The sequence below is a fragment of the Diorhabda sublineata genome, chromosome 8 (assembly GCF_026230105.1).
Source record: "Diorhabda sublineata isolate icDioSubl1.1 chromosome 8, icDioSubl1.1, whole genome shotgun sequence".
NCBI lineage: Eukaryota > Metazoa > Arthropoda > Insecta > Coleoptera > Chrysomelidae > Diorhabda > Diorhabda sublineata.
The window spans coordinates 5,622,214-5,634,580 of NC_079481.1; the positions used below are offsets into that span (position 1 = coordinate 5,622,214).

At 35.7% G+C, this 12,367-nt stretch overlaps 1 protein-coding gene across 1 annotated transcript in view; it reads right to left on the bottom strand.

Moving 5' to 3' along the window:
- The window catches only part of LOC130447857 (dynein axonemal heavy chain 6), a 97,610-nt gene extending 86,291 nt beyond the window's left edge, over window positions 1-11,319 (bottom strand). Inside the window, exons 1-7 of the mRNA XM_056784894.1 lie at window positions 11,142-11,319; window positions 7,883-7,997; window positions 6,950-7,034; window positions 5,520-5,613; window positions 3,522-3,702; window positions 1,950-2,334; window positions 428-569 (exon numbers count right to left, since the gene is read on the bottom strand). Coding sequence (XP_056640872.1) covers window positions 428-569; window positions 1,950-2,334; window positions 3,522-3,702; window positions 5,520-5,613; window positions 6,950-7,034; window positions 7,883-7,997; window positions 11,142-11,319 — 1,180 coding nt within the window. The remainder of the gene's footprint in view (window positions 1-427; window positions 570-1,949; window positions 2,335-3,521; window positions 3,703-5,519; window positions 5,614-6,949; window positions 7,035-7,882; window positions 7,998-11,141) is intronic.
- Window positions 11,320-12,367: the final 1,048 nt, after the last annotated feature.

The following is a 12,367-nucleotide window of genomic DNA, read 5'->3' on the forward strand; positions in this document are numbered from 1 at the left end:
AAAGTGGGGAAAGATGTTATTGGGAGATATTTATAACATACGCTTAATGTCTAAAATCTTATCTCTAGAATGATCTCCCGCGTTTGTTTTTTTACAAAGAGGATCTGCTAAATTATCGTTCAGAATGATTATGATTTTTCCAAATCGAGAAGCACGGATCGATAGAATCTGAACCTCTTGCTTGCGATTAGTTCAATCACGCCAGGACGTTCGCAGCGAGCATTTTGAACATCTTTTAAAGTTTTCGAATTCGACCAGTTTTGTTTTTCTTTTCTATTTCAATCAATAAAGTTTGGATCTGAATTCCCCCATCACTCGATTGACAACACAGCAAGATCTGACTACATAATTTCTTTAGGTTATATAATTTTCAATATAGAATTGATTTTAATCCACACCCTTTATATTATCGCTTTAAATTAAATACCTTTTATCGATTCGTCGATGATTCTTTCATCAACCACAAATCCTTTAGCCAGAAGAGCAGCATGACAAGCATTGCCCACAACTTCTCTAGCTACCTCGTGGTATTCCTCTATTTTCTTCATAATTTGATGGAATTTATCCATCTAAAAAAGAAGAACAAGTCAGTATTGCATGCTTTTGAACTAATTATGATTATTATTGTTTGATAATAGTAGGCGGTTGAAAAAAACCGATGAAATTATTGTTTTATAAATTTAAGCATGAAAGTTTTTCAGAATATTGTCAACACTTTTCAGTCTACTAAAAGTAGTGCACAATTTGATTGTTTGTAGCTGATTTTCCAGCATCAAGTCTGTTCTTGAAAATGTTTGTATTTGCAGCAGTCATTGTCTCTTCTTCTAATGCATTCCACATATACACTAGGTTTCTATTGAGTCTCCTCTGAAGCGACGTTCTTCATAGCATAAATCTCTCAGCGCAGGAGTTGGGCTCGTTCTAAAAGCTCCATATCCTTCACAAAATATGAACTCCACACGGACTGCGCAAATTCAAGCTTTGGTCTTATATAGATCACAAAGAGAAGGGGATCAAGAACAGATCCTTGAGGTATTCCACTAAGAACCTCGTGTTTGGTTGACAAAGTACCATTCGCTTTCACTTGGAACTGTCTAAGCTGGAGAAAGGAGAATTATCGAAGCAATTTTTCCATTCAGATTGAAGTACCTCAAAAACATGTGATTTGAACGCATCAAACGCTTTCTAAATGTAGAAAAACGTTGACACCGCAATTTATTTTTGATCTGCAGAAATAAGAAGAAATCATTAGTTGCCAAACAAAGACCGTACGATTGATGACTCAACAATTCGATGTTTTAACTACTCAAAATCGTTTTGGTTCGAACTGATGTGTGATGGCACATATTGTCGTGAAAGTTAATGATTCGTCTTCTCCGATTGGTTTCCCTGATTCCTTAGAATACTTATGGAAAACAATTGCTGGTGTATTATTGAGAATTGACAGTTCTATGTTGCTCTAATGGGCTCTAACTGGCGACCATTTGCTTCCAAATGCTTCGTGCGCAAACAACTTTTGATGGATTTGGCTCGTTTCGAAAGATCCATACAGTCGATTGCTATTTAGTTTCGGATTAATATGCATAGATCCATAAATTTTCATGCAATATTGATGTATGTCCATGTATGCCTAAATTTCCCGATCTTGCAAGATCAGATTACACACAGCATCGATATTTTCTGGCGCAACACTCAATCTTGGACGATCTTCATCCTGTAGCGAAGTGCGACCAAGATCGAATTCGGAAAACTAGTGAAAAACGGTGCGATTGTTTAAAGTAACAGCTCAAATAGTACATTCAGCATTAAAAATGTCAAATTTCATGATGGCAATGTCAGATTTGAGATATTCACATCATTGTTGCCATATCTCAAACCTTAAGTAGCAAAAAGAGGTCGTTGAGTTAATAATAATAAGCAACAGTTTTTATCATAATATAAATACTTACCTGGTCTTCAATAAAATAAAACAGCCACGTATTTTCGATATCCGAAACGTCTGTAAACGTAACATGTATCATCTTGAAACACATATCCTGAATATCTAACAGACCTTGTCTCAAAATCGGATTCAGACTAAGCATATTTTCCTCTAAATTTCTCTTGGCGTTATAAATCTTTTTACGTTTTACGTTTATTCTCCAAACGTAAAATCCTTTCCACTTTCTAAAATAGTGAAAGAGTCTGATCTCCATTAAACGACAATACATGTTATATTCTTTTTCCCATTTATCGAGAGTCGTGAAAATTATTTCGCTTCCGACGTGTTGCATGACGCCTTTGGCGCTCATCGTGAAAAAATTTGATTTGTCTACTTGCTTGTAGGGTACGATACTACAAAACAAAAACATCGGTTATTACTAAGAAACCAAAACCTTGACGCAGGTAGTCCAACGATTCAAAGAAGATTTATGGGCATTCCTAATCTGAAATTCATAATAAATCGTTTTAAACCCTTAGCCAGGAGTTCTGATGGGCGCTTTGCATTTGGTATTAACCAATTTGGTCAGCTCTTCATCGATTTTTCCAAGACCAAACCATGAATGAACTACACATCACCACATTAAAGTACTGAATGAAATCTCAAACCCATTCGAGACAACGATACGTGTATTACTAGAAAAAATAGTTTGAAATGTGAAAGTCGACACTAAAGTACGTACTGAATAAGACAAATTTCATGGCTGCGACGAAGGATCGCAGGGCTGAAATTGCTGGTCAAAATATTGCAATTGAAGAATATAACATCGAAGCGGTGGATGAGTTAGTATGCCTCGGAACCTCGATGAACCTGAGTAAGACGTATAGCGCTTGCCAAAATATGTAGTACAAACATCAAAATCTATAAGACGTTAAAAAGATACTGAGAAAAATTCACGGGGCTCTTTAAGAAAACAACGTCTGGATATATTGGTAAAACTTTGAGCTCTACAACTTATACAGAGGATCAGAAAGCAGAGATAATAACAACAATCGACAACAGCGTGCCCAGGAAAAAACTTTAAAGTCGTACCAACGGACAGTAGAGGCAGAGGGAGGACAAAACTAAGATTGAGAGATGGAGGTCTCTGAATATACTTCAAAAATTTATGCAGGAAATTGGCAAGAGGCCAGAAAGGATGCCGTTCGAGACTAGAAAAGCTGGATTACATAACAAAAGCAATTCTATAATGTTCCTTCTTGTAAATACATTTTTCTTATTCGAAAACAACGGTAGCTAGAACGAATTAACAGCATCAATAATTACATCTCGTCGAAACTTGTATCTAGCCATAACGATGTAGTTGTCGATTGTTGTTGATTTCCAGCACGGAGATCCGAGATTCAAATCCTCTATCGAACGAGAAACAAACCCGCATATAGGTGAAACTAATATGAGCGTGATATTTTTATTTTTATCAGTAGCTACAAGTTTTCGTACCAAGAAACTGTAGTTGAAATGAACATCGAGCTAATTAAACATCAGCTACAAATTTAAGAAAACACAAATTGCGAAATTATAGTGGAATGAATGTCGATACCTTAATGCATAAGGATAGAAAAGCTCGTGTGAGTTTGGAACAGCGTAAGTCATATACACGAACGAACCATCTGTAGTTTGTCTAAACTTTTCGATCCACTCCGTTTGATCCATAACGTACTCCAATTTAGTTGTGTGTCTTCTAGATCTATATTCTTTAAACGTAATACCGGGTCTTTGAGCTAAAAAGTACAATCAATATCAAGATAGTATTAGGTAAATCCATGGCATATATAGAAAGCGTCTAATGAATTAATTATTTTAACAACATCTTCTTTTAGATAGAAGAGATGGTTGGGCATACAAAATGCAGAAGATCACAAAAAATATAAAGACAAGAATACGGAAACAAGAAGCAAGAAACAAAAATATCAATAGTGACGTACGTTGGTGGGCGAAAGTGCAGTGAAACATAAAAATTCTTTAACAAAATTAAGAACAACTAGTAAACCAAAACTGCAGCTAGTACCTGCAAATGAATGGGTTCAGTATTATAGTACACCACTGACAGATAATAGACCAGAATATAATCAGCGAACACAGACAAATATACAAATAGATTCAACCATCACCGTTAATCCACTTATTGGATGTTGTAGTTGAGAGCAATATACCCTAGTCACGTGGTCGAATTAGCTAAGGCAGTATCACAAAAACTCGGAGTCCTCTTCAAGACCAAAAAGCTTTATATTGCGCTTTTAATCCTCTACAAGGCCCATATTCATCCATCTATGGAGTATTGCACGTACGACTCAATACAGAAAAGAGCAATTCGACTCGTAGGAGACCCAGAGTTGATTAGAAACTTGGGCTGATTTGGAGCATTAGAGAAAGGTCGCTGACCGGCAGGCAGACGTGGCTCATGATCACCGAGTTAGCCTGCAGACGTCCCGGAATTTTCTTTGGAGAAGTGCAAGCCTGTTGTATCAGCTACCAAGGCACTACACCCTACAGAAGTTCAAGATCAATATCCGCAGGTATCTTCACATGGCAGGCACCACTTGTTCTTGCTTTTTACAAAAAAAAATTGGTCTATGGTACACAGATGTCTCTACAAATATGTTATGGGAAATACCAACTACACCAATGATTCCCGAAGGGGTCCAAGTGTACCGCCAGGAGTTTACGGGAGGCTCTAAATCAGGATTATTCTTAAATTTCTATAGTTAAATATAATAACCATAGAACAAGCAATGTCATTTGACTGCCTAGGCACACAAATCAGCGCAGACCAAAACAGAATTAATGAAGTAAAAGGACAAGCAAACAAAGCCAGCTGAATATCAGGTGCACTCCGGGACATCATCTGGAATAGTACCAGTTTGAACAAAATAGCAAAAGTTAAAACGAGAGTGGACAAAAAAAGAGCTAAAAACATCATTCGAACAACAGAAATGAAAATACTGAGAAACATATGCGGATACACACTAAGAGACAGAAACACAGACATAAGACACGAATGTAAGATGGAAGAAATAGTCAGATGGAGACGTAAACGTAGAAGAGCTTGGAACGAACACGTGGACAGGATGACAAGAGAAAGATTAGCAAAGATCGCACGGTAAACCAGGGACACGACGACACATCACCACAAGGATGACAAGCTGGAAACTACAGACCTAAGAGCTACAATATGTTGAAGAAGAAAAAGAAGGAGACTTAATTTTTTGCCGAGTTGAGAATATGGTGTAAATTAATTAACTAAAACTAGTAATAAGTATTTTGAAGGTGGTTTACGAGGAAAAAAGTTGGGAATCTTCTTCACTACACGATGTCTCGCTTCCATTAAGATGACTTGCTTCACCCATGAAACGAAATAACTATAATAGGATAAGTAATTTAGAACAATTTATAAGAAATCTCCAAAAGATGAAAAACATTAGGTAAGGTTAAGGTAGATTTCATTCCCTATGATACGCAGATGAAATTACACTTGTATATATGAAACATATAATTTTGTTTTGATTACATTAATTTTTTCAAATTAATTTCTGTATACCTTTCTTGACTGATTTTGGAACCACTAAAGTATCTTCTAAAAGTGTTCGCTTCCTACTTTGCATAGTAAGCTCTTGAAATTGTTGAAATCCCGTCTGAAAACGAATTTTTCATAAAGAAAAAAGAGTATAAGTAGATAGACAAAATGTTGACAGAGGTGATTCGTTCTATTCACGAAAAAATAATTTTAAATCAGCGCCATCTAAAATCAAACTCATCCATCATTAACAATAAACCAGCCTAATAATAACATGAACCCAATGAGTACGTGACTCCTCCAACAGCTATTGATTTTTCAAAAACTGGCATGAACAAAATATGCTGCTAATAGTTGACTACTTCATCACTTTGTGACAAAAATTGTAACTTTCAATTTTGTCTATTCCCTTGAATAAAAACCGGAAAACATGTAGAGTACGCCACAAAGTTGTAATGGAACAATCACTCCCAGCATCTGTTTCCAATTAACGTTTCCAATTAATTTTTATATATCTGCATAATGGAGGAGATAACTCCTTAAGATAACACATTGATAGATTGGTCAAAAAGAGGCTTTTATCATTTCTATTTAAATATAGAATATTTACTAACCATCAATTTGGGTTTTCTTGGCTTTCGATTGTGATAATCATAACATTTTAAACAACAAATTGCAGTGCTTCGGTTTCAGGAGAACACCTCTTGCATGGTTCAAGTCAAACCTTACCAACAGCAGTCGGTTTATAAGGGTTGATACAACGATGTCTTCTTGCAATCCAATAGAATGTGGAGTGCCACAAGGCTCAATTTTGTTGTAGGAGCAACTCTGATCTCGCGGCACTTCCTAGGACCATATCTAGTGACCTAATCACCATTAAGTCATGGTGCGATTCCAATCTTCTCTGTTTTAACGTTTATAAAAATACATTACGGCCTTTTTAATTAAATAACACCACCATTGATGTCGTTAAATCTGTAAAATTCTTGTGGGTAATTCCTTGAAATAGGTTTCCATAGAACTGAACTTATCCACCTCCTTAACAGTCGCATCTCCGATATGCCATTACCTTCTGGGTTACGTGTGGTGTGACTCGGACTAATCAGCAGGGACTTCTTTAAAAGATTAAAAATTCTGAGTCTTCATCTTGTAATCCTTTTGCGTAAGCAGGCTGCTCCAATTTCAGAAAGATCGTTGCACGGCTATCCACTTAGGAAAGCGGATCACTTCAAGTTCAGGATTAGTTAATGGCTCAATATTTTACAATTCAAAAATATGCACAATCACTTGCCAATTGAAATCAAATCGATATAATCTTTTCCCGCATTCCGCAATAATTTGAGGACACATTTGCTGGAAAGTACCTTCTAGTCTGTAAACGACTTCTATTCTAATATAATAATATTTTATTTCGGACTATTTCATCTATTAATTTTTAAAAGAAATTCACTTACCAAGGGTTCCGGCATTACTCTTTTGTATTCGATTTTCTCCAACAATTTTTTATGAGGTATATGGAAGGGAATAGCTCCAAGTTCCCTGAAACAACAAAAAAACCAATTAGAGACAATTTCTCAAATAAAAATCCTCAAAAATTAAAAATTGCAATGAATGAATTGATTCTTTTAATAAGGAATGCGATGAAGAGCTAGATACCGATATTTTTTATATAAAAAGCAATCACAAGAGGGCAAACCCTTTCACACTCGAGTAGTTCGAGTGGTGCCTGCCATGTGATTAGGTTTGAACTTCTGTAGGTTGTGTTGTTCGGGAAAGACGTGCCTTGGTAGCTGATTCCACAGACTTGCACTTCTCCAAAGGAATAAGTCCCGATTGGTATCTGATTCCACAGGCTTGCACTTTTCCAAAGGAATGAGTCCCGATTGGAAGCTGATTTCACCGGCTTGCACTTCACCAAAGGAAAAAGTCCCGATAAATTAACGTTCTGAGCAAATACGTCATAACTATATGATATTTGGTTACTACGAGAATCGAATGTGCTTCAAGGAGATTTAGATAGATGGCGAAGAATTTCTAATTAGAATACTCAAAAGAAGAATTGCCTGAAAGTGTCCAAACTAACAAAGATAAGGGCATTTTGTTGTTTGCATAAACATATTTTTTTGAGCTTAGTCTCTTTTTGAGTTAAGTCTTTGCACTTTTTCCAGGAAAGCCTCTAGTATTTTTTGCTGTTCCTCAACGCATACGCAAATATATTTCCCAGCTTATAAGTGCTGACATCTTGTTCATCATATTGAGTACGCAACCTTTTCAGACAACGTAATTGTTGGTTAGGTTAGATTAGGTTAGGTAAAATGCATAATAGAAAATGCAAAAAACATATTTATGAAGATGGTTTATTCTGTCAATATTTCAATCAAAATTACCTTTTGAAAGAATATGGTGGCTCACATACAATAGGTTTAGGTCCTTCATAAGGTCTTCTTCTGACTTCTTCTTGATACGTGATGTCTAATAGGTCTCCAGTGACATCGCCGATACCTTAATATACAGATAATTCATATATTTTTAGTCATAAGTTGCTTTAAATTATACAGTAAGTATATTAGTTTTTCTATGAATAGAATATTATCTTTTAATATTGGAGAAAAAAATTAATGCTACCCTCAACCGCTGACGTACAAGGTACCAATTTTTTTCATTCAAAACTTCAGTTAAGGTGGTATTCCTGCGCGTCATTTTTTGGAAATTTCTTAGTTATCAGTGTTGTCACGTTCTTAAGCAGATGAGTTTGACGGGAGACAAAATGAACCGTCTTAAAATTTGTTTCCTTTCCTATAATATAGAAAAGTGGACAAATTTTTCTTGTTCCAATGTCCCCTGGTATTTTCTGGTTAAACCGTTCCGGCGTAATCGTGAAATAGATAAAGCAAACCTCCAATATAAAATATATTGTTATTGTTGAGTGACGTAAAATAAAACAAGGCATTTGATTTATTTTAAAAGATAAACAGTAAATTCGAATTTCATGTACAAAAAAATGGTCTGATATACCGTAAACTCCTTACCATCTACATATAAAGTAGGACGGATGAATCTTAATGAATCTGACGATGAAAATGTCTGCATATAGAGGGTTTCTCATAAATAATGTCCGTTTCTAATGTTCACTTTATTAAATAATCATTAAAAATTGAAAGAATACTGCAACCTATTTGTCCAAAAAACTCTTTGAGATCTTGGTGAAACTATTCTTTGAGATTGAATGCAACGCACTGCATTTGGATTCAAAGCAAGAATTTCACCGTAGATTTAAATAAATAGTAATCAAACTTGTGAATGTGAACAAAGAATACCATGTTTAAACCTTCTAAAGTGGGTGGCCTAAAGCTTCGACTAGTAGAAACAAATAGATTGGTGGAATATGCAAAAGATAAATTGGGAACATCAACTCGAATATTGACTTCCCACATGACTATCAGTCGAGAACTAAAGAGAAAGGGAACAGGAAACAGATGTCAATGGTGGATTCTACTCAGATGACATAGAAAATTGTCCCAAAGACGTGAAATATAAATCCAAAAAGAAAATTTGAAGATAGAGTTTTGATCAGGTGTGCCATAACCGAAGTAAGCATTTCACGTCCTTGTGTCGAGCACACGAGGAGTTAGATCAACATATTTACACTGGGAAATGTCTTCGTAAATTGGTTACACATCATCCCAATCAAGATCGTGTTTCATGCTTTATCAGGTTGTAAAATAAAGATGGAGATAGAGTGTTGGTGGAAAAGAAAGTGAAACTGTGTCAAACGTAGTGTTCCAGCAATTATTGGTTAGGTAGTGAACCAAAATTCGAAATGTGATCAAAGTATACAGCTGGAACAAACCTATTGTGATTTTTTATAATAAAAACTGTCTCCGGTAATAAAGACAATCGTTACAGATAATTCTATTCTTAATGTCTTTAAAATGTCTATATTATTTCGTTAATCTCATTTCTATTTCATTTAGATAATCCTAAATAGAGACATTACAGAAATCAAAAAAATTATATTCTACTAAAGCATTAGAAAGTCTTCAAAGTAACGTATACGTCATCGTCAGTGACAGCTAGGGCTGCCACCCGTATATTATAATAAATTATTGTACTCTATACGTTATGAAAAGAATAAAGCACTTTATTTGACATCTGTATTGAGAAATCGCTTTATTAAACCAATTATATAGTCTGATATGGGGTTTGAGTCTAAGGGGTTTGAGGAACTATCAACTGCCCAAAAATGACAGCAAGTATTTAATAATATTTTTTTAATTCCCGTCACGTCAGCATTCACAAAAAGAGTTTGTTCTATGATTTATAGCGAATGGCGAAACTTAAAAAAACAAAACGTATCTAAATTTGATTGAAAATGAATTGCGTATTCAATTTAATCCAACTATAAACTGTGAATATGAATCATTCGATCATTCAGTACTCCTACTTTAATACTAACTGCGACAAAAAATATGTTTTTACTTCACTTTGATACTAGGTGTACACATCAGTGGTTGAGAGTTCCAACCGATAATTCTTAAGTTCTGGATATCGCCATAGACAAAATATATGTATGATAAGTTTTAGTTATACAAGTTATATAAGTATTTGGATTGCGACTGATTATGATTTACCTGTTCCAGTGGATCCTGTCGAAACTCCTGAAGCTACTGAGCTCCTGTAATTAGATGCAAGTTTCCGCGACATTCTTCAAAAACAGGAATTAAAAATATTCAATCTATCAACCCAACGACATTGTCATGTCACTTTATTTGGTTCCTATGGCAACAATATCTGTTACTATGGCGGTTAGAGAAATTCGGTTGTGATTAAAGTTACGAGGGACAGTTTTTTTTATTTTTCAATAAAATTCTTTCTATTCTTCACAGTCCTCTATACTTAAATCCAGATCAGGTGTATATATCGGTTTTTCTCAAGTAGTTATCGTTTTCCCTTTTTTTGGAACCTCCGAAATGCTGTGATCATCATCTTATTGAGCGTGCTTCCTTGTGTACAAGTTTCCCGATTGAATTCCATATATTTTTATTTCTGGGGTATACATATACCCAACTTTCATCCACTACGAGATATCAACAGAAAAATGGACATGAATTAGACGAGCTTCCCATCAGTATTAAGCAAACGTGGTACCCGCCTTCCTAGTAGCTTACATTATTGGCTAAATAAACAATAATATTGGAAATTTGAGAGATACGTCGCTTTTAGATTATAATTTACCCCATTTCTCTCAACTTCCGATTTGCTTTTGATGCGCTAATCTGCAAATTTGTACATAAATGACAAAAATTTGTTTTGTTTCTGATTTTAATAACCAAATTAATGCAATTACGTAGTTTGAAGCAAAAGAAAATTTACAATAGATGTTGAAATGGCTCTCCAAGTTTGCTTCAAACTCAATACTTACCTAGAATTGGTTTATCGTTGCCCGAAAAAAAAAAAAAAAATTTCTACACCAAAATATTGTAAAACATCTAAAATACTTGCACATCAATAAAGCCACCAGCTCTGGCAGAATACCATCAGTACTGCTAAGTAAACTTTTCTCCATTATACAAGAGATGCAGATTGGAAATTTGCTCGATTTCAACCAATACCACAAAAAGAAAAAATACGGTTCCCAACAACTACCAGCGATTGATAAAGTCTTTAAGTCGGTAGTTAGCAAATCGATAGTTATCTTGAGTCCGGTGACATCATCAGCTGTCATCAATTCGGCTTTCGTAAGCATAGTATAATCAATCATCTGCTGGACTGGACCTATGGAAGGCTTTTCGCAAGATCTGGTGTGGTAACCTTCTAAATACATTAAGATAATACAGCTTGACGTCCTCGACTGGCTTAATAGCTTTCTCAAAAACCAGGTCGCTATCGATAGACACCTCAGAAGGGTTTTAGGTCAATATTTCCCAGAGAGGTGCATAGCACTCTAGTGTCATTGCTTAATTCAACCGAATCAAGTAATTCGAATGGTGCCTGACGTGTGGAGATGCCTGTGAATATTGATCTAGAACTTTTTTAGAAAATACGTGTCTTGATAGCTGATTACACAGGCTTGCACTTCTCCAAAGAAACGAGTTTCGATAAATTGAGCTTCTGGACGATGGCAAGCGAACTGGGTGTTCATGAGTCACGTCTGCAAGTAGATCTTGCAAAACTGCTCTAGGTGGGATTATGCTGGACAAATTGAGAGAACATTTGTCGTGGTAGTATCGGTAAAATAAAGTCAAGTCAGCGACCTTTCTTCTATTATTTAAGCTGTCCAAGTTTCTGGTCAACTTTAAATCACTTATAAGTCGAACTGCTCTTTTCTATATTGAATCGAGCATCTTCAGGGTATGCTTAGGAGCCAAGCTCCAAATGTGCAAGAAATATTCTAAATATGGATGAATCTGGGGCTTGTAGAGAATTGGAAAGAGGGCTACAAGTTTTTGTGAAGCTGCCTTATTTTTATGTCCAGACAGGACCAAATCTTTGCTACATTAAACCTAACCTAACCACCCCATTCCAAAATGTTTACAAGATCGGTGTTTATGGTGGTGTCGACGGATGTGGGTGTTTATTGGGGCGGTTCATTTGTACGACGACATCAGAGTGATATCGTCTGCTCCCCATATTTCTCTACAGCTCCAGTCCATACGTTACTGACATAGGCCAGGAGGTCCCCGATTGATCTCGGCAATAACTGGAACTAAATCAATCAGACGGCAGTTATTGGAACCATTTTTTTTCATCTTTTTGGTATGGGTTGAACCCGAGCATCCTCCCAGTGTGCAGGAAAGATTTATATGATAGAGAAAAGAGCTTGCATAGAGAACTTGTTAGCTTAGCTGCGCAATTCTTCAATAATATTGGTG